General features: G+C 47.6%; 3 protein-coding genes and 1 long non-coding RNA gene across 16 annotated transcripts in view; 1 reads left to right on the top strand and 3 right to left on the bottom strand.

Annotated features, from left to right (window-relative positions):
- Positions 1–4,265: 4,265 nt before the first annotated feature.
- Positions 4,266–7,013, bottom strand: HOXA1 (homeobox A1). Of its 2 annotated transcripts, XM_019497776.2 has the most exons (3): positions 6,196–7,013; positions 5,927–6,010; positions 4,266–5,713 (listed from the first exon to the last, which is right to left on the bottom strand). In XM_019497776.2, the coding sequence occupies exons 1-3, from the start codon at positions 6,848–6,850 to the stop codon at positions 5,358–5,360; spliced, it is 1,095 nt and encodes a 364-aa protein (XP_019353321.1). In that variant the 5' UTR covers positions 6,851–7,013; the 3' UTR covers positions 4,266–5,357. The 2 variants fall into 2 exon arrangements, with proteins under 2 accessions (XP_019353321.1, XP_006265419.1); XM_006265357.3 differs by lacking the exon at positions 5,927–6,010 and having other exon boundaries at positions 6,196–6,999.
- A 118-nt stretch (positions 7,014–7,131) lies between these two features.
- Positions 7,132–10,586, top strand: LOC132250910 (uncharacterized). Its single transcript, XR_009462610.1, has 2 exons — positions 7,132–7,255; positions 10,126–10,586. It is a non-coding gene; the product is annotated as an uncharacterized LOC132250910 (long non-coding RNA).
- Positions 10,587–10,724: 138 nt separating this feature from the next.
- HOXA2 (homeobox A2) lies at positions 10,725–16,992 on the bottom strand. The gene is made up of 2 exons (XM_006265358.4): positions 12,347–16,992; positions 10,725–11,786 (listed from the first exon to the last, which is right to left on the bottom strand). Exons 1-2 carry the CDS (start codon positions 12,726–12,728, stop codon positions 11,047–11,049), a joined length of 1,122 nt encoding a protein of 373 aa, XP_006265420.1. The 5' UTR covers positions 12,729–16,992; the 3' UTR covers positions 10,725–11,046.
- An 83-nt stretch (positions 16,993–17,075) lies between these two features.
- The window catches only part of HOXA3 (homeobox A3), a 43,880-nt gene continuing 39,399 nt past the window's right edge, over positions 17,076–21,556 (bottom strand). For all 12 annotated transcript variants that reach the window (XM_019497771.2, XM_019497767.2, XM_019497768.2 and 9 more), the window contains 2 exons: positions 20,295–20,877; positions 17,076–18,719 (listed from right to left, as the gene is read on the bottom strand). In XM_019497771.2, coding sequence (XP_019353316.1) covers positions 17,950–18,719; positions 20,295–20,760 — 1,236 coding nt within the window. In that variant the 5' untranslated portion in view covers positions 20,761–20,877 and the 3' untranslated portion in view covers positions 17,076–17,949. The remainder of the gene's footprint in view (positions 18,720–20,294; positions 20,878–21,556) is intronic.

The following is a 21,556-nucleotide window of genomic DNA, read 5'->3' as shown; positions in this document are numbered from 1 at the left end:
TTAAAACACGATTTTACTATTTTTTTAAATATATATTTAAACTATTTTTAAATATCGTTTCCCCCCCCAAAAATAATAATAGCTGTATTATTGTCCGGGTTTTCTCTGAGTAGGCGATGCATTCTGAATGGCTTAGCAAGCTGAAGTTCGGGTTATGACTTAAAAAAAAAAATTAAATCAAGCCATAGCTAAAGAAAGAAATCACAGCCCAGACTGCTGAAGAAGCCGGAGCTGCTCGGAGCCCTACACAGCGGGCACTGGGTCCCCCTCGCCCTCTGCGGACCTAGCACGTCTTTGCAAACATAAGGTTGCCTCCTCCTATGATTTTTCTAGCACCCAGACTGCCACTGGACTGTAACTCTGATGATCCATATGCAATAGGTAAACCAGTATGCTACAGAGATTTACTTAGGCTGATTGTTTGCTATTTGTCTCGGGGTGTTGGGGTTTGTTTTTAACTTTCTTGAATTGCGCAGTTTTACGCACCCTATCAATTTCATATTTTTAATTGAACTGGAGCAAAGGAAATATCTCCATACCCTGGCATCTGATTGAATTCGAGGCTGATCGCCAGCCCTTTCTTTCTTTCTAATAATCAATAGTTCTGATTCCCGCCACAGGATCAGATATGCGCTCTCGAGATAACCCGAAACTGTTGTAAAACACGAGCTGAAACACAGCATGTGGGTTTGCAGCAAATGGCTGGAAGGGATCAGTAACCTATAAAAATACCGCGGATGCTTTATCCGGACCAAACCCCGCTCAGATTACTCAAACCCTTTGAAGTTATCGGGCGGACTGGACTATTCACGTTATCAACATAAACCCGGTTTGCCCCCAAATTCTCCAAGATGAGATGACACTTTGTTTTTCACCGCTCTCCCCCCCCCCCCCCCACACACAGCTCCATTGATTTCAGCGGCCGTTCTGCGTTTGAAACCAGCGCAGCTATGATCCGCAATATTTTATGGTACATCTGCTATAAAAGAAGACTCTTAGTGAAAGAGAGCCAAGGGCCATGGCTGGAGAGAGAGGGCTTTGGCTTTGGAAAGGGAGAAAGCAGGAAAAAATAGAGCGTCACAAAGATTTATCATCGCTTTAATTTCAAAGTGCTATGATATATCTGTTATTAATTTAATTATTTCTGTATGCCGTTTATGTACATATTATTTTACTGCGGGTCTAACTGAGTCAATCACTAAGTCAATGCAATAAAGTTTCCCCCCTCTGCCCCCCAAATTAATGTCCAAACTATTATGAATACGGTTGTTTTTCTTTAATCGAGTTCATGACATGCTCCGATTCTCACCCGCAATCTCTGTCTGTCTACTCGTCTGGCTGTCTCCGGCCCCTACTGCTATCATGTCTTGTACCGCCTGCACCAAATGTTACCTTTCGCTTCGTGCCCGCTCTCTTTAGTCTAAATATATTATTACTGTAACAAAAATATAGGACCTGCCGCAGATCTCCAAAGAAATCAAAATGCAAATGTCCAGAGTTTATGGGTGATAATTCCTGAGAACCAACATCGGAGGGAAACCGCTCCCAAGCCTATACCCAAAACGTGAGCTGCCATTAGAAAAGGGCTAATAAATTCCTAGTCAGTATGCATTTATGCAGTGATTACGTGAACTTTGACCTCTGGAGAGTTGCCGCAATTAGCTGCAACGTCCACCACTTTTCCAGATCTACATTGCTTGGACTCCTTATTTGTGCAAACGGTGGATCAGGAGGAAATAAAAACACACGCTACTTAGCTGCTTTCATCATTCCCTCCTGCTTGGTTTCCCATAGGTAGATTCAGAATTTAGGACTGTCACTGCAACCTAAAGCGCTCTTCCATTAGCTCTTGTCCAGCAATGTCCTTGAAAGATATGCTGCAAAAGTCCGCTTTAAAATGTATGATCTCTTCCTGAAGGGTTTATTTCGAGAATTCATGCCAATCTATGTTAATTGGTGTTTTATCCAACATTAAATGACAGCGTGAAAACCTGGGGTGGGAGGCGAGGAGCTTTGCCTCTGCAGAAGAGAAGAAAGTGTTTCAAGTTTTTGGTAAACATGGCTTAGCAGAAGAATAATAGGAAAGTTGGAGGTCGCGTAGAGAGGGATGAGGCTGTGATTGTTGCCTTTACCAGAGCCCTGAGATAAACCACTGAGACTCATTCTAAAGTGACCCATCACTGAATTCATTCCTGCTTGAACTTTCGGTGAACCTAAGATTAAACAGGGGTGAGCAGCTAAGCAGTTTGTTGTTAGCTGCCTTTTCAACAAGCCTTTCAGACTGAGTAAATATTGATCGGCTTCAATCTGATTGCCCCAGAGGAAAACACCAAAGCATCTCAATAGCCTCCAAAAGTAAACTTTAAAGGTGAACAGCAGAACCGGCTTAAGTAGGAAAGGAAGATACTAAACTTCGTTTGCCATGTGGATGCATTGAAGCTCGGGAGGGACAACAGCATAAAAACAAAGGCATAGGAAGAGATCAATTTAGAAGAGCCCTGCTTGTCAAATCATGTTTTGACCCTTCACGATTTTTTTTCCCTCGCAGAGCAATCGCGCCCGGGAAATCGGTAGATTTTTTTAATTCCGCATCCCCTTATTATTGGTTTATCGAATCCAAATCCTAAGTAAATGCGAGTGTTTGAATTTCCTTGGATTTCATCGATTAGGGCGACAACAAGATAAGCGAGGCTTTCCTTTTGGAAAAACAGAGGATTCTTCTCAGATAAATCGCTCGCCAACAGCTTGGCACAGTGACAGCTGGAGCTGATACATTTGGGGCTTACTTATTGTTCCTCTTTCTGATACATTAAACCATCAGCGAGGGGATCCAGGTTACACCTCCAAATTCCAGCACGTTCAGATACGGTTTTCGATATTGCAATCGCTTCCCTGGCATACATGTGCCACTTGAAGTCAGGCAAGGCTCTGGAAGAAAGCCATCTGTTCTGCTTTGTAGCCTTACACTAATAAACAAAAGGTACAGCATAAGCCAGGCGGGAAAATGAAAGAAATATCTGCCTCTGCTTTGAAGTGCCCTTGCATTCACAAGAACCCTTTGGTCAGCCCTGTGCTATTGCAAGGTCTCTCAGCTCTTGATATGGCCGACGCGGCTGCAAATCACCGCTTGTTTCTTTTGACACTGAAGTGAAGGAAATGTCGTTGATGCTCCATAGAGTCTCCAAGAAGCATCGAGAGCTTTATCTGCAGCTCAGACTTCGTGGGGGGAAGGAGGGGGGATGCCCAGCAGATGTGCAAGATGTTATTTGTTCGGGCTGAAACTCAAATGACACCAGGAGTCTTACACGACATCACAAATGTCTATCCCAACATCTCTCTACTTAGCTTGGTGACACTGCAGGAAAGGGCGTGGGCGTGTTTCATTGAGTTAAAAGCATTAACTTAAATCGAAAACTTTGAGAATTTCCTGAAATTACCTGCAGGGACTTGTTTTTTATTGTTATTGTTACCATTATTGTAACTACTATTCTTCCTATTATTATTAGTGGTGTTGTTGTTTGGAAGAGGAAATGAACACCTGGGTCGGTGGAAGATCCTGGGCTGTTTTGGCAAGAGCACACTACCAAGACACCTGGAGACGGGAGATCTCTGAAATAAGAGGGGGAAAGGAGGAAGAGGTAGCGCGAGGGTCACCTTTCAAGACACACCAATCACCCAACTTGCCAGGTCTTAATAAAGTGGCGTCCCTGGCAATTTCGGGGGAAGGAGAATGCAGTTCTTGAGTCAGCTTTGTCCAAGGGATAATGAAATGTGAATCTCTTCCCTCTTGGCCTGGGATGTGAAGAAAGACTGGTTGAAGACAGTTTCTGCGTTTGAAGCGGGCTGTGTTTATATATATGTCAACATTCACTTCGAGGTGAAAAGGTTAGCACTTGACCCAGGAAGTTCTCGCATTTGCGTTTCAAAAATAGATCTGGTTCAGAAATGCCCTCCTGCTGTAAGAGAGGCGGTTTTCCTACATGTTGGAAGGAAACGTTGTTAATATTGTCGTCATCGAGCGCGCACGCACGCACACACACACACACACACACACACACACACACACACACACACACACCCCCCAGGCTGGTGCGATGCCGCATACTGGGCGCTGTGGAAAGGACACACAAGAGTCCTGGCCTCAGCAAAATAATGAGTAGGAGAAAGGTCTTTTATTGAATAGCGTCTCGAAGGCCACGCCAGGAGAATAAGGAAGCTAACTAGGTAGGTGATCAATGACGTCACACATGCACTAAAACAACGTGTACCTGAAACTTGAATATATTTATTACAGACATTTTAGGACCCGTAAATTCTGCTCTGGATTCCATCACTCACAGAACCGCAGAACCTTTAATGATTGTAAATCAGAAAGATAGTTAGCTCACAAATGACAACTGATAGAACTCAGTGTACCTTCAGTACATCAAAGCATTGTGCATCATGCAAAGTTCCATACACGAATCACAGAAAATATACATTCATTTGGCCAGTCATCACATTTACGATTAGGCTGAAAAGACATCAACTCGAAGGAAGGATTACTTTGAAAATAGGAATAGGTGAGGTCTTTTGGGGGGGATAAAATACCGTTTTAGGTCCAATATAATCCAGCACAGATTTCTGGAGGGGGAGGAGAGGGGGAGCACACCAGTAAGGTTTACAAAACCTAGTGCAATTGAAGCCTTCTTCTGTCTCATAAAAAAAAATGGTGCTACAATTCGAGGTATCTGATTGCAAATTTAACTGATATCATCAGGTTTACCATTATAAAATTGGATCCAGTTTTGAGAATGTACCCACCCTGCTTAATCTAAACATCATTTCTAGAAAATCTGTAAAAAGATAAATCTCTTGGACAAAGTATTTACAACCAACAAACCCATACACACGAAAAAAGAGAACGCATTAAATTAATGGATGAAAGTTCTATAACTCGTGTAAACACTTTCAATAGTGCATCTCATCATGAGGTCATGTACTCTCGATAGCTTTGTGTTTCTGTAGGGGAAAAAATATAGAAACATCCTTGCAATTTGGCTCTCCGGAAACAGGGAGACCCTTATAAATGTGCTAAGGAGACAAAAAAAAAAAAACAAAAAAAACTCACAACTCCTGCTGGAATGTAAGGAATGAATGTAGGACTAGTTAATTAAGTGGTCATCAAAAACTGACATTAGAACCCATTGTGTTTAGCTCTGCATTAAATAAACAGCCGAGGGTATTTCTAAACCCAAATGCTCACGGAACAAGTTATTTGAACGTCAGGATGACCCGAATATTTAAAAATATATATTTACTTTAAATCAATGAGGGTACGCTAAAGATGTAGCTATAGGGTGGGGCCCAGGGATGTGTCAGTTTGAGGTAGTAAGGACGTCTGAGGTAGAGGAGGCTGGTGAAGGGGTGCACGGGGATGAACTTGACTTTTCTGATGACTCTTCTGCTTTCTCCTCGCATCCCGTGGGGGTAGCCGGGGAAATGGGTAGCAAGCCCTCCTTCTCCCTTTTCTTCTGCTTCATCCTACGGTTCTGAAACCAGATCTTCACCTGCGTCTCGTTAAGTTGCAGCGAAGCAGCGATCTCCACCCTCCTGGCCCTGGTCAGGTACTTGTTGAAGTGGAACTCCTTCTCCAGCTCCGTGAGCTGCTTCGTGGTGAAATTGGTCCTCACCGTGTTGGGCTGCCCCACGTAGCCGTACTCTCCCGCCTTCCCTGTGAAAAGCATAGGGCAAGTTTAAGCAAGTGCGATGATTTAGAGGTGACATAATCAATGTGTACACACGGGCAGAGCGATATGGAGCAGGAACTCCTCGGGATGCGGGGGAGCCCGGCAGTGAGTGATGGAGTGGGTCGTGCTAAGCTGGAGCCAGCCACTAGTGTCAAAGGAAGCCTGATGAGTGGGCTATGAATCGCAAGACATATTACCACGGGGGCGGAAATAAGAGCCTGGACTGTCATGATGGCAGAGGGGTGAACTTGTCCGCGCTGCCTTGCCGGAGATCTCCTTACCTGTAAAAAAAATAAAAATCCAGATAAACAGCAGGCCACGGGGAGCACAGGTGCGGGGGGGGGGGGGGGGGGGGGGGCGCTCTGCCTTGTGTCTGCTGCTCCAAAACAGAGAGAAAGAGGAGAGAATCCCCCCACCACCACCAAAAAACAAAACAAAACAAAACAAAACTTTGATTGCGACTGACCTGTTTTAGGTGGGTTTCTTTTCACTTTCATCCAGTCAAAGGTCTGCGCTGGAGGCGAGGTCTCTGCGGAGGGGGAGCGCGCGGTGTCCGGGTGGCTGGCGTGCAGAGGGGACAGGGGGTGGCTGTACCCGGCCAGGGGCAAGTTCTGCTGCTCGGCTCCGTAGGAGGGGTGCATGTACTGGGCGGGCCCCGCCGAGCCCGCGGCGTAGCTGTGCTGGGGGGGGTGCTGCTGGCCCACGGGAGGGGAGATGTTGCCCGAGTACAGCGCGGGCGCGCACTGGGGGTACCCGCCGCTGCCATCTGCGTCCTGGCCGAGGGAGTAGGGGCTGTACCCCGCGCTGAAGTTCTGGCTGCCATATCCCGGGCCGCAGCTAGGGTGCGAGTAGGACATGCCCAGGCTGCCGGGGTGCTGGTAGGCGCCCGCCTGGGGGTGGTGCGGATGCGGGTGTGGGTGCGGGTGGGGGGGGCTGATCTGGACCCCCCTGCCCACCAGGAACCGCTCGTCCCCTGGGCTGCAGCCATTGGCACTGACCGCGCAGGACTGGAAAGTTGTAATCCCGTGCTCGGGGTGGTGGTAGGCGCGGGCGGAGCAGGTCCCAGCCTCCCCGCTCAGGAGGGGATACTCGAGGAAGGAGCTCATCCTCGCCGTGTCCATCTGTCACGGAGTGACCGGGTCTTCCGCGCCCCGGGTGCCCGTGCCAACTTTCTCACCTCCTCCATGGGGCCAGGAGAAAAGCGAGATGGATGCACAGGGAGCTGGGGACACGTGAGGGCCGCAGCCAATGGCTGCGCCTCCTGCTAAACTTTCCCAGCTCCTGCTGGTGATGGATCACCGTTTCAGTGGCATTTAAATCCCGAGCGCTCCTCCATCAAGGTGACGCGCAGCCACCACCACCTCCCTCCCCCGCCCGCCCCCCCACTCTGTGCATTGGGGCTTCCGAGCCGGGGCCGGAGAGACAGTGCGCGCCCAGGCGCTCAGCCCGCAGCAGCCTCCGGAGGGGGGGCGCGGGGGGGGCTGCTCTTGCCTGGATTTACAGGGCTGGAGGACGCCGCCTGCCAGGTAAGCCGGGGCCGCTGCGGGCCCCCCGCTCCCCGGGCGCGGGGCGGTGCGTGGTTGCTATTGTTGGCGCTGTCAGTGCAGCCAGCACCCCCCCCCTCCCCTCCCCAATCCTGCGGCAGCCTCCGCGGGGCCCAGCTGGCTGGGGCAGGGGCTGCGCGCAGGGCAGGGCGGGGGGGGGGAGTGTTCCCGCGCTGCGCCGCCAAGAGTTAAAGGGGTTGCGCAGCCCGCGGACATTAGCATGGCAATGAGGCGCCTGGGTCATCGCACGCCATTGTGCTGCGGGAGGTGCCTGGCAGCCCGCGGGGCTCCCTGTGCCCGGGCAGCCGCCAGCTGCAGGGGGGCTGCCGACGTGGCCGGGCCGGGCCGGGCTGTGCCACGCTCAGCCCCGCAAGCGTGCACACGCACGCCCCAGCCCAGCTGCCGGGGCAGCTCCGCGGCGCAGACAGACGCAAGCCCCGGATGACACGGCGGGGCGGAGGGGAAGGGGAAGGGAAGGGAAGGGAAGGGGAGGGGAGGGGAGGGGGGAGCGGGGCCCCTGTCAGCCTGCGAGCCGCTTTGTCATGGGGCGGGAGCGCAGGGAGCCAGCAGATGGTCAGTGGCGGAGGCTCCCGGGGGACGCCCCCCCAAGATGGGCTCAAACTTTCCCTCTGTCCAGCTAGGGAAAGCCGGGTCCGTGTGCGGGGGTGGGGATGGGGACTGGTGTGTGAGTGCGCTACCACAGGCACATGCAGACAAGCAGGGCCCAGGTGCCGTAGATCCACGCGTGGGTGTGGATACCTCCCCTGCCTGTGCCTGGGCGTGCTCAAATGCACACGCGGGGAGAGGACCCCTCTCCCGGCCGCAGCCCCAGGGAGATGCGTAGAGAGAGATGTGCCCTGGGGGAGGCTGCAGCTGCCTCTTTGCCAAGTCCGCCCTGAGGGGGGGGGGGTTCGGGGGGAGGGGGCATGCAGGTGCACTTCAGCCCTGCCTTATTTTGCCTTGGCCCCCTGCCCGATTGTTGGTTTCACTCTCAAAGGCTCCTGCCCCCTGGCTCTCCCCCTCACCCACTACCCCCCACACCCCCGGGATCGGCTTTCCACAGCCGTCTGTGCCCCTGTGCGGCCACCTCCGCCCGCCGCCCTGCACCCCGCAGCCCCGCTGTTGCCACTGGGAAGCGGGTAGATGTCTCCCTTCCACCCGCTAGGCACAAAAGAGCCGCCCTCCCCCTTCCGGGCTGCTCTCCCGCACCGCCATGAACAGGCCAGGGCCGCTTGGAGCCATTGAGTTGCTCAACACTCTTGGCTTGGGGGCGGGGGGGCGAAGCAGGGGATTCCCTGAGATGCACGAGGCGGCCTGCACTCCGCCTCTGTGGCTCCAGAAAAGGCTGGAGGGGCACTTCCTCTGCCTGCCCCAGCTGGGTGGAGATCAGGGCAGAGGCAAGCCACAGGGACCGCTTACTGGAGAGCTGGCTCCCCCCTACCACCCCAGGCATTACCCCGCTTTTCATCACTTGCTACCCCCAAGTCCCTCTCTCAGCTGGACACCCCCGCCGCAGCCCGGCTGCCTTGCCCTCGCTTTCCTCGCCATGGTGGGGAAGAAATCCGCCCTTTTGTTACATTGTGTCTGCTCCAGCGCGGCACAATGAGGTGGGGGAGGCAGAGTAGGGGCAAATGGAGACAAGCCTTCAGAGCAGGGCTCTATGCCAGCTCTGTTCCCCCTTACGCCGCCCCCAGCCTCACCCTAGATCTCAGAAGGTTTCGAGGGGGGCATCTCCAAGCCACTGCTGCCCTCCCGGTGCCCTAGGCGCCACTCTGACGCTCTCCCCATTTCACCTCCCCACCCCCCGTCTTTTGCCCCCAGCGCCCAGGCAGCTTTCAGGGCTTCCCCGGGAGACAATCGCTCCGCGGAGATGTATTGATTTGCAAAGCGATCGGGGAAGAGAGTTCAGGGCGGCCGATCTCTCACTAGGACGTGGCCACCTCCAGGCCCGGGGTGCCTGCAGGGCATCGGTCCAGTGGGAGCTGAACGAGTCCAGCTAAACAGGAGTTAAAATCCTCCCCCCAGGCGAGGGAGCGAGCCCCTTTTGGGCCGAGAGAGCCGGAGCAGGGAGAGGGAGCAGGAGCAGGCCGGAGAGGTGTGCCGCACCCGCAGCCCAGCCAAGCTGTTGTTTTAAAAGAGCAATAAAAATGAATTATGACTAAACGCCTTCTAACTTAATGGTTTTAGACGGGGATCCCCAGCCCCGGCACATACGTAAGAGGGTTTTTATTTGTGCATGTGTTCCTGCAATTGATCTCTTTGATGACATTCTCATTCAGAGAGAGAGTTTGATTTATGAGGCTAGGAAGGATCGCGGCCAGCCCTTCTAGGCATTACCCACGCGACCCAGCTCCACAACGTGTTGCAGAGCGGGGAAACCACCCTCCTCGCAGGCAGAGGACATAAAGTGCCCCGCGCAACTGGACGCCTCGCCGGCCAGCTCTCCCCGCGCACAGACACAACACACGGGGATCCGCGCCATCGCCTGGCTCTGGGAACCGCAACTCTCCCTGCCACCATCTGTTGCTTGATTTTTGGCCCTAGCACTCTCGGCTGTGTTAAAAATATCGACGGGTCTTCCAATGCAATCCTCTGTGGGGGTTTTATACCGCGCCACGAATGGGGCAGCGGGCTGCTGAGTGGGCTCCATTGAAATTTAAACGAATGAAGCAAGAGTTTGGCAACCGCAAAGAGGTTTATGGAGAAAAAGCCTCCTTCCCTGCCTCCGCAGAGCCCCGGGAGGAATCGCGTTAGCACAGTCTACAGCCTTCCGAAATGCAGTCCTATCCCCCCCACCCCCAAATAATAACACTTGTATTTTTTTTTATTTCCTTTTTTTTTTTTTTTTGTAGGTTTGTTTTCTCGGACGCGTTCAGCACATGGGAGCTAAGCAATCGCGCACTGTGCTTGTATTTTTAAAGAAGTTTTCCTTAAAACGAATTGTTGGACGCACGGAGGTTTAGCTTAGCAATTTCTAACCCAGCCTTTTACTACAGCAAGAGGCCAGTGTCTCTAGCAAAGCATTCCTGCCATTTCCTATGGATTACATTTGGTCTGTAACGGAGAGAGCTGCACGTTTGTTTGTTTGGGGTTTTTTGGTTTTTGTTTTGTTACAGTCTAGAAAACCCGAAATTTGTATTCACACGCAGATAATAGAAGCTCTTCGAGATATGCCCAGGTTAAAAGGAGGAAATTGTGTAAGCTTTGAGCGCAGGCTTTATAATAATAATAATTATTGCTTGTAAGAATCCTTTCAATAAAGAATTGGAATGTGCTTTTTCTCTCTAATAAATATGTCACTTTACCAAAAGGAGAGAGGTTGTGAGCGGATTGTTTAATTTTATTTCCGAAGTTAGATTAGGAGGGGGAGGAGGAAAAAAGCAGCAGCAGCAGACCCGTTAGACTACCAGTGGTGAGGAAGAAAGAGGGTGGAAGAAAAAGAGAAAGCTACTTGTAGCAAACAAGAATTTATTCTACCAAAAATACTTATGACAACGCATCCTAATGCAATACAAAAATAAAAAGAAAGTGACGATACAATTCTATATGATCACTTTCTTACAGGCCTCAGATATTGCTTTCATAGAAGGACCTAGGATGTGGCTAGGTTAAACTGAACACAACTAAAACTCCAAAAGAAACGGTAAAATGGCTCTCAAACACAGCAAAGGGAATTAAGAAACAGAAAATACTGACCAGGAAAAAGGAAAATAAAATTAAGTCATTTCAAAAAGGAAGGCAGAACCCTTGGCGAGAGGAGGTCTTGACTTTTCTCAGTAATTCAGGTGCTGCAAGTCAATTGTGGTGAGTGTGTCTGTAAAAAAGTCAAAACTGTCAGCAGAGATATCTACAGGACTGTCCAGAGATCCTGGCAAACTGGGGGAAACTGCATCTGAAAGCTGTAGGCAGGAATCTGTGGAGAAAACGTTAAAGTCCTGTAAAGAAGGGACATCCAGGGCCTCAGGACTGTCATTGTTCAGGCCAGCTGCACAGTTCTGGGCCATTGTTGATAGGCAGTTCTGAACAGTGGGTGACTGATGCTGAAAATGTTTCAGATTTTTCTCATTGCTTGTTAAAGGCGAAACTGGGAAACTTTGGGACTCTCCATTGTGTACATTCTGAGCCTGCTGTTGAGATAGTGCATTTTGCTGAAAAGTGTAGCCTTCCCTTTCCAAAAGAGCCCCTGAGACATTATTGAGGGCTTGTTCAAAGAGGGATTTCTCCTCTTCCTCTTCTGCTTTTTCGGTGTCCTCTAAACTCTTAAATTTCCCCTCACTGTTTTGGTTCTCCTTACACTGGGTCTGTCTCTTGTGCTTCATCCTCCTGTTCTGGAACCAGACTTTGACTTGTCTCTCAGTCAAATCCAGCAAGGCTGCAATCTCGACCCTCCTCGGTCTGCAGAGATACTTGTTGAAATGAAATTCTTTTTCCAGCTCCAAGAGCTGGGTGTTGGTGTAAGCCGTCCTCAGCCTCCTGGAGCCACCGTTCCCACTATCGGGGATTTCAAGGGAGTCTGCAAAAAGCAAGCACACAGGCAAACAAACAACGCCAGATAAATGCACGGGCTAGATCGCAACCCCCAGGCGCCCTCCACTCCGCCAGGGGGGAAATATATAGGTATATATAGCATAAAATATCAACTGCAACAAAATGGCCGCCCTTGGATGCAGTAAATCCATTGTGTTGCTCTCCTGTGCGCCCGGTGCTGTGGATCCCTTTCCCCTTCAATAAAATCATCACACCTCGCTCCCAGACCTCCCCACACCAGAGCAAACTTTATATTAGCCATACTACAATTTATAATTAATGCATCAGCTGCTTAGCTGAGCAAGAGCAATCTATCACTCTTCATTACTGTCAAATATCCTAACTCTAGGACAGCAAGACAAGGGGAGGTCAGCTCCAACTCAAATAAATCATCCCGCATTACACAAGTTGGGGAAAGTTGGGGGGCTTCAGAGCACGGTGGAGCCCGCCAGCGTCTTCCCTCCTCCTCCGCCAACCCATTTCCAGTGCCTCCCAGTTCAGCTGGGGAAAATCCAACAGATCCAGAGGGAAAGTCTTTGAACTGACCTTTGTGGCTCAGGCAGGCTGGTCCAGTGGCGGAGGCTGAGGCCGTGGCAAGCGGGAGGGCAGTTTTCTTGGAGGCTTTTTTCTCTTTCATCCAGGGGTACTCCGGAGGCTGCAGGGCGCCCGTTGGCACCGGGCTGCTGCTGCTGCCATTGGGGCTCTGCCTGGGGCGGCTGCTGCTGCCGTGGCGAGGGTGGCTGCCTGGGTTCAGGCTGGGGATGGTCTGCTCAAAAGGAGGAGGAATCAGTGTCGAGTGTGAAAGCGTCGAGTTCTTGATTGATGAACTTTGAAATGTATCACCGACAGGGGGAAAAGATGTCAGGCACTCAGCAAGCGATGGCTGACTATTGATAAAACCAATCTCTCGCTCAAATTCGAAATTCATGGCCTTCAACTCGCAGCCCCCTTGGAGAAAAAGTTCCCTCTGATTTCGGGGGCTGTTGGGGGGGAAGGCCCGGGCGAAAGGAGAGAGAGAAGAAAAAAATAGATCATAGAAGATCGCTGGTGGGGTGTTTTTTTTCTAATTCACTGATTACAGCCGTATGGGGACCGTGCTACTATTAAACTATTGAATTCATGGAGACAAGGTTGAAATTGGACCGAATTGGCTGTCACATGATTGCCTCTGCCCAATGACAATTTGGGCTTTAATCAAAAGAAGCCACTGTCTGTTTGATTGATCCAAAAAAGTCGGGAAGGAACGCCTCATTGGGGGCCAGAAAGGCTTTATTTACACTTTTTTAGGGGGGAAATCCTAGATCTGGAGTGCTCCCCTTGGCGTCCCCGAGCGAAGGGCTCGGCGTGGGGTGCGCGGGTTGGTGTGTGCCGGTGGCTTGTCCTGCAGACTGCCGTGTGCCCCCCCCCTCCCCGCCTCCTCCCGCACACTCCTTCTCATTGTTTGGGACTGTCAGGAAAACGCTTTGCACCTCACAAATCATTTAAGCACCTCAATCTGACGCCTTGAGTCATTAACAAAGTAATCCATTAATCTTCAAAGTTTTGACACCGCCGGGCCCCCACATAAGAAGTTGCACCCAGGCAGGACTCGCAGGCAGAGAGCCCTCCTTTTTTCCTGGGGAATAGCACTTCCTCGAAACTAGTGTCTTGCTCCCGAGTTGGCCTCTTTTCTCTTCTTCTTTTTTTTTTTTTTAATTGGCTGTACAGTATGGAGAACAATTGACCGCCGATCTCCGATCCCATTGTTTAGCTGGATTTTTCTTTGCAGCCTCGCTTCTTATGGGAAGACTAAGCTAGAAAGGAGCTTTCTGGTTCCTGCCTTCCCACTGCAGTTGACTTCACAGGAGTGGACCGTAAAAAACAAAATACAGATTATATAAATACACAGAAGTAGATGCGCTGTGAATATTTTTTTTCTTCCACAAACTCCAGGGCATTAGCTAGATTCGCGACCGCTAACCTATTTTGCTTAATAACCGTAGTAAACTGGGTCTGGTGAGTATTTTCGATTCCAAGGAAATGTATTGGAGGCGAGTGTCTGAATGTCTTTTTTCTTTTTTTTTAATGTGGTAGGCAAGGAAAAAAATGCTACCAGGATTGTAATGTGAATAACTGTACACGCTCCAGGAGCATTGGCTCTGTTCGCAGTCGTTTCAATGTGCCACTTACTGGACTAGTTACATGCTCTGGTCTGGCACAAGCTTTTTTTTCCCAAGCAAATCCAGAAGAGCGATGAAAATGATTACGAGAAGAAAGCGGATAATAATAATTAGGATGATGATGATGATGATAGCAGCACTGCATTGGACACGTCTGATGTTCTTCTTTGCTCAGAGCCCAGGCCAGGGACTGCGTTTCCTGTCGTTATTTGAATTCGGGATGAAAACTGGAAGATCTGTGCTTTGTAAAAAAATATATGCATATATGTGTGTGTGTGTGTGTGTGTGTGTCTGTGTGTGTGTGTATTCTCATGTAGCCCACAGAGCACGGCGGGGGCTTGGGCTTGCCTTTGCTGTTTCAGCCATCACGAAAATCTTTGTAAGTGGCTAAAATAATAAACTGATCAGTAGAGCTCCAGTCTGTACAATGTTAATCAAAAATCCTCGGTTTTCTCTTAATAAACCCACAAGCTGGAAGGGACTGGGAGGGGGGAGGGGTTGGGATATTGTTAAGTCGTTCTTTTTTTTTTTCCTGGGTTGCTTGTTTAAATAAAATATAGATCGAGACTTGTCATTTAATCCCTAAAAAGGGGCTGCCTTACAAATATAGATGCTGTTGGAAAATGCAAGGGGTTTCATTTTCTTGCTTTTACTCCAAACAAAGCTCTGGTGATGCCTGCGCGCGATCAATCTTGTCCGCCAAAAGGTTTGACAGCTACTGGCCCTTATGACCACATTTAAAGCTTCTTGCTCTTTCCAAGATCAAATGTGGCCGAGAAAAGCGGGAGAGAGCAAGAAACGCAAGTAAACAGGGAAAAGGGCTGCTTGTAAAATGTGCTTTCACAGGCTTCTCAGGGCTGTGCGGCCAGTGCAACCCTGTTTTACCTTAATGATGCCAATTTAGGATCTACTTTCACTTGAAAACGTTGCGATTCCCAGTAGGAGGAAAATATTGGGATTAACAGTAGACTGAAAGGGAGAGGCTTGGAGTGTAACAAGGCTTTGTGAGTAAAACCTGTGTGGGTGGACGTATTCTGCACATTTTTCCTGGTGGCCGATCTAATACAAAAACCACCTGGAAGAGACCTTTCTATGGACGGGGAACGCCGAAATCTTGTAAAAACCAACTGCTATGCCTGTAGAAATGGGTTTTAGCCGGCAGCAGTCTTTTAAACTCCAGATTGTTGTTTGCAACGGAGAGATTTAAAAAATGCATCCTATCTTTGCTGGAAAGCTGGAGAAAATCACTGAACTTCCGAAAGAGTGGAAGGGGAATGGGAAATCCTCTCTTTTTTTAGCATGAACTTCGTTTTCTGTGCTGAAGCAGCGACACGTTAAAATTTCTAGCATTTCTTTTGATTTTATTTAACCTGTTTACAACAAGGGGTGGGGGAGGGTGTTTGTTTTAAACGAGGAAAATGTCGCCGATAATCTTTTATCAGTTGCCAAAAGATTATTTTTTCCTGTGTTAAAATTAATAGTCAGTCGTTGGTCTGTATTAATCATTAATTGCGATTCAATCACCGATATCAGACTGTAGCCAGCCTCTTTCCATTTGAAGTGTATATTTCCGTGTACAAAATAAATCTGTATAATATACAAAATCCCTTTCTGTGGCTCCCAATGTTATATATATTTATGCAGAAGAGCTTTATGCAGATGCATGGCTGCATTGGAGTCGTTTCAGCATCAAGCAAGGATGGATCTCAGAACAAGATAAAGACTAAAGATTCATAATATTTCTGAGAGACCAAAATGGCGACATTTTTTTGCTGTGCACTAAAAGATACAGATGGTGAACAGAGTAGGTTACTATCTCTGCGGTATATGAGTATGTCTTTGTACTCATACCCATATTTCACCCTCGTCTATTAAGGTCCATTCTAGTTTCAGCTCTCAAACCTGAAATTAAAAACCGTGGACGTTTGGGAGGTTTGCAAGAAAAATACCTGATTTGAATACGTGAAGTCTCTTCTCTGGGTTGTACTTTATAGAGATCCCCTTCGGAATGTCCTTGCCGTGGGGGCTATTTTTGGAAATGCTGTTGTTCAAAGCCATTCGGAAGGCAAATATTCTGAAACATTGCTTTCTTTTCTTTTATTATTGGAAAGCTAGCGAGCTCCCTCATCCCCTCCCCCATCAGGTCCAGAAAGGGGAGGAGGTAGAGCGGAGAAGGAAGTCAGAATAGCAAAAATGGGGAAAAAAATACAAAAATCAGGTCATTTTATTAAAGAAGGAAAGGGGACTATGCGAGATGGATCTGTTCATTTTAAATATTCCCAGCCACACTGGGATCTTGGTGACGGGCCTGAGCTACCAGGGTTGCTCCCAAGTCAGTGTAAACAAGCCTCAGTAGCTCTTTGAGGGCTGCTTCTCCAGCGCTGGGGTGATTGATTGTGCTCTGCACCGTCCCCCTCTCCCTTCCGAATTCGTGCCAGCCAATTATAATAGCACATTATTTTATACTCGGCTCTGTTTGTCTTCACTCGGTCCCCTCCCTCCTCCCCGCACAAAGTAACAGTCCCTGGCTTGTCTCTTTCCAGCGTGGGAGGAAAAAGTGTGGGAGTAGAAAGCTCCCTGCTTTGCACAGGCCCCCAGCGCAGAGGCGGAAGGGGCCTTTCCCTGAGAAGGCTGGGGAAGAGTGGGCTCCCTCGGGGGAAAAAAAAACCCAGAGAGTCCAACATGGCGAGAGGCAAGAGAGCAGGGAGCAGGCTCCCGAGCCCAGCCGCAGCCCGGGCACCTGAGCGCTCTGCGTGGCATTGCTGCGGGCTTTGTTTCTGCCCCAAGAAATCCGGCTCAGACAGGAGTCACCCCGCCGCGCCGCGCCGTGCCTACACGGAGCGCGCCCAGCTCAGCACCTACTGCTGCGGACACAAAAGGCGGATCGCTGCCATCCTTGATATTTTCAACACCGGAGCTGTCACAGATCATAAGACACATTGGGATTTACCGCTACACAGCAGGTTTTAAACCCTGATAAGCAAAATCGCAGGAGCTAGAGGCTCCTTGGGCTGGGCTATGGGAATCTCGTGTATGTAGAGACCCGGTGGCTTCCTCGTCACATGATGTGGAGCTTTTTTTTTTTTTTTTTTAAGCAAATAATATTTTCTTAACTCTTTGTTATTCAGAATAAAAACTTTATTTTTTTCAGAACGTGAGCAGCAAGGAATGTATAACTTTCAAAACAAATCTAGTGTTTTCAGGTTTACACATTTTCCGTTTTGCTGGATGTTACAAAGCATAAATTATTCAAATTGTGATCTATGTCTTTTTTTTTCCTCCCGGATCTTATTGCATCATTATATTTACTTTTTCATAAAGGACTTAGAGTTTCCTTTCAAACGATATTTCCTACCTGTGCCAATATGCCATCTAACATACGGCCTCCTGAATATTCAGGGTACAGATTTTTTTTAATATATATATAAATATGAACAGATGGGGATAAATAAAATTTTAAACACTTAGATTATTCAATGTTTGCAAAAAAAATATAAATAAATCTGAATGTTCACCAGCATACACACATTGAAAGACTTACACGTATTAATAATTGTCCAGGGAATCCCTGTTCAAGCGCCTTTGATGTCTTTCTCGCTATTTAAAAGAAGTGCAATAAAAAAAATTGCTTCCCCGCGGGATCAATCATGTACGAACAAATTCACATTTCAGAATCATTTGTATAGAAAATTTGTTCATATACCCTGTTTTGATAAAAGTGTAGAAGGTAAAGTATAAAGCCTATGTATACTCCCAAAGCGAGACACAAGGCTACAGTTCAAGAAGATAAATATTCACTATTGAAACTATAGAGCAATTCAAGCAACAAATATTGCTACGTCACAGAAACTAGAAAACGCTTTTACCAAAGGAAACAAAACAAACCCAAACAAAAAACCAAAACAAAACAAAAGGGGGAGGGGCTGGAGGGACGGAAAGTACTTTAAAAAAGTTGGGGGACTCCACGTTTCACTCAGTAACTCCTGTCTATTACAGATGCGTGAGTTTGGGCGCTTCCTGAATTCTTCCCTGAGAAGGATGGTGAGAAGTAAGGTCTGTGTATGTTGGGTGTGGATCACAAGGTCCATGGTGGTGATTGTTGGTCATTGGGCCAGCCCCACTGTAGTCCATGTTGGCAGAGGAAGGATGAGGGAGATGAGTTAGACCAAAGATGGAAGGGCCAGTATTTGTCATGGTCTCCACATAGTTGCCCCCCACATAGACGGGGCTTCCCTGTATATGTGGATTCCCATAACTGTTGCCTTGAAGAGGATGAGTATCATATTCAGGAGTAACAGCTGCTGTCCCCGTGTATCTCTTTTGAGGAGGCGGGCAATTATTGAGAGGAGTCGGATATGATGCAGGGATGCCATAGGTGTTTTGATGAGGCTTGTTAAATGATGGAGGCGACTGGGGCTCGTAGGGAACACTGTTTACTAAAGAATGCATAGAGTTTAGATACCCCCCAGCAGCGGGAGGTACAGGACTTCTGCTTGGGGACTGTCCTCCTGAAGAGGTCATCATGCCCTTTCCCTTCTGATCCTTTTTGTATTTCATTCTGCGGTTTTGAAACCATATTTTGATCTGTCTCTCTGTGAGATTGAGCAAATTAGCCATCTCTACCCTTCGTGGCCTGCAAAGATATCTATTGAAGTGGAACTCCTTTTCCAGTTCTACCAGCTGGGCACTTGTGTAAGCTGTGCGTGCTCTTTTAGAGGAGGCTTGCCCTGGAGGGCTTTTATCACCAGCGCAACTCTCACCTATGTAAATCACACAAAGAATACAATAAGCATGGTGGAACCTGAACACAGCGACCAGAAACAATGACTGTCCAGACACCATGGCTAGGAGTGGTGTCTGGAGATTCCAGCTAGCTGGCCTAGGAGTATCCCGATCTAATAAATCATTCTAGAGCTAAAACATGCGGAAATACAAGCCTTAACTATCTCACGATTATTTCCCTTCACCGTGGAAGTATCACTCCATGACTATAGCTGCCTCCATTAACAACAACAGCAAATACCATAATTTCCCTGAAATAACATTTATACAAGACAAGAAGATGCAAAAAAGCCAGTAGTAGAAATTCTTCATGCACAAGTCTGGCTGTTCTTCACATAAGGCACTTAATGGTTTCAAAACAGGCGAGGGGATTTGGATACTTTCCTTTCATGGAAGATAGGGGCCCAGATCCCCTGGATTGCTTTGAGAACCTGAACATATAAACAGGGACCTTATAAGTATGCATGCATATATCATGTATGCAATATATACAACAAGTATAAGATCAAAATGCTGTAGCATATATGGTATATATATATATATATATATATATATACACACACACACTGACTTTCATATATATATGTGAATATGTATGTATGTATGCATATACATTAATGTATGCACTTTATATATAAACTATGTACACATATATGTGTATATATTTGCACATATGCACACACACATATGCACCTAGTTTGTATACAAACACACATAAACATATTGCTTTTTAAAATCATACATGATTTAAAATAGTAAAATGTAAGATTTTATATGTAAATGTAAGTGCCAAATAGTAAAATGTAAGATTATCCAAGTTTAGGAAATACATTAAAGATTATATGCCAAAGTGTTTGGAATCCGTTTCTAGGGGACACTAAAAAGGGAGGAAGCAGTTAATATAAACAGAATGCCTAGGGATTGACCCTCACACTGCTATCATCTATTTGGCTTCCCTTACATAATAACAGTGTTGAGATACATGATTATCCCTCAAATAATATTTGATGGACTTGATTTTATTGTACTCAGAACTGATCTTTGTTTACCAGACTTGTAACTTTGCCAATCCATCTGCTAAAATAAGACTGGGTTCTGAATATAAGTAAAGCATTGATCCTGACTGGAGATGATTATGAGCTATTTTATTCGTATTACACTTCAGCAGGGATAGGTCAGTGTCTTATTAATATAATAACACTGTGCCAACAAAATACTCAGGACCTGCCTCTGGCTAAAGGCCTGGGCCTCTGTATATTGACATAATCTAATGGAAGGGAGGCACTACTGATGGAATATTATAGACTTCAGAAGTGTGTAGTTCTCTCAGACGCTAGGAAGAAGAGCTTGGAAAAGAAGCTGGAATTCATTTGCAGGGCTGAGTTCACTGCTTTGTCAAGCTCACTTTAAAGCAATTCAATACGTTTTCTAGAAGACACCCAGTTAGGAAGTTATATTGGAAATAAGATTATAAACAAAATGGAAAAAAAATGACGCTACAATTTAGCTTGCCAGCATAAGCCAGTCACTCATAATGTAAGAGCATTTCATACCTGAACTGGAACTGCTGTTTTTCTGCTTTGTATTTTGCCGAGACTCTTTCATCCATGGGAATATCTGTTTGGACATGGTGGACGAGTTAATGATCGGGCTCTTGGAAGTATTGGCTGGGGCAGAATTGCTGCTGGCATTTTGAGGTGGTGAGACAGAGGGCGGTGGTGGTGGTGGTGCTTGTTGGGCTGGAGGCTGCTGCTGTTGCTGCTCTGAAATAACTGGGGGTTGAATGGGTTGGCTGGTGATGGTCCTCATACAACTCTCATTGATTTCATTGGCCTTATGGTGGGACACAGTACTGCCAGGTGACTGCAAAGAGCAGGCAGGTCGATGGTATTCAGTTTCCACAAGTGATGAGGACGGAGGATATTGCTGCTGACTAGCATTATAAGTGAAACCATTTGCTCCTTGGTAGGGGTAGCCACCATAGATTGCAGAGCTGTCGTAGTAGGTCGCTTTTTGCATTTCGTTGTTTCCCAATATTTATTTCACAAACTGACAGGGTCTTGACACCCTTAAAGAATAACATTGGCACCCCTCTGTCACGTGACGTTCTTCCTCCAATGGCCTCTCCGGGTAGACCTAGGGTGTATGGAAAGCACACTAGAGTGAAGAAATAGTACAAATCCATCTTACTTTCAATAGCTAAGTGACATGAAAGCCATAAAAGAAAAAGTGGTCAGCAATATTTAGCAGCATGACTTGGCCTTAGGCGGAGAGAATTTCGATAGAAAGGCTGCCTGGATTTCTTGGCAGCTACAAATATGTGGTTTGCTGCACCAGGAGAGGGGCTTTCTAGGGTTTCTTCTTTTGTTATGTATTTATTTTAAACACCACGGATTGTTTTATCGTTTATCACCCGAGGAACCAGAGAGGTTATTTAAATACAGCGCTTCGAGATAAGGCAGATCAAGGGAAAGGTGCAGGTTACAACAGGGGGTGGGGTTCCCTCCTTCCAGTTCACGGCTGTGGGAATCCTCTCCCCAGAAACCGGGGAGAGTTATTTGTAATATTTCTATTACGGTTCATCTGAGCAATGAGGCCCTTTTGTTTCCAAAGTGCAGTCCCCTTAGACACAGAGGGAAAACAGTGATCCAAGCAGTGTCATTTGAGGAGCTTAACATAGCACACCGAGTCCGAGGGACACCCGGTGCGTGTGCACAGAACGCGTGGTACCAACAAAGCGAGCGGACACACGTTCGCTTGAAGCACATTGCGGGTTAAGCAGCTACTAATGAGATATTGATACTAGGATGTTAAC

This window comes from Alligator mississippiensis, chromosome 5 (genome assembly GCF_030867095.1).
Source record: "Alligator mississippiensis isolate rAllMis1 chromosome 5, rAllMis1, whole genome shotgun sequence".
NCBI classification, from domain to species: Eukaryota; Metazoa; Chordata; order Crocodylia; family Alligatoridae; genus Alligator; species Alligator mississippiensis.
The sequence above is the reverse complement of the archived record's forward strand: the minus strand, read 5'-3'. Positions and strand labels throughout refer to the sequence as shown.

What these genes read in the sequence shown, in the direction of transcription:
- HOXA1 (XM_019497776.2), bottom strand. Translation starts at nt 6,850, where the DNA reads ATGGACACGGCGAGGATGAGCTCCTTCCTCGAGTATCCCCTCCTGAGC. An exon ending in AAGAAACCCACCTAAAACAG is followed by an intron (nt 6,011 to 6,195) that starts GTCAGTCGCAAT and finishes TTTTTTTTACAG; the next exon opens with GTAAGGAGATCTCCGGCAAG. An exon ending in CTCTTATTTCCGCCCCCGTG is followed by an intron (nt 5,714 to 5,926) that starts GTAATATGTCTT and finishes TGCTTTTCACAG; the next exon opens with GGAAGGCGGGAGAGTACGGC.
- HOXA2 (XM_006265358.4), bottom strand. Translation starts at nt 12,728, where the DNA reads ATGAATTTCGAATTTGAGCGAGAGATTGGTTTTATCAATAGTCAGCCA. An exon ending in AGCCTGCCTGAGCCACAAAG is followed by an intron (nt 11,787 to 12,346) that starts GTCAGTTCAAAG and finishes TGCTTTTTGCAG; the next exon opens with ACTCCCTTGAAATCCCCGAT.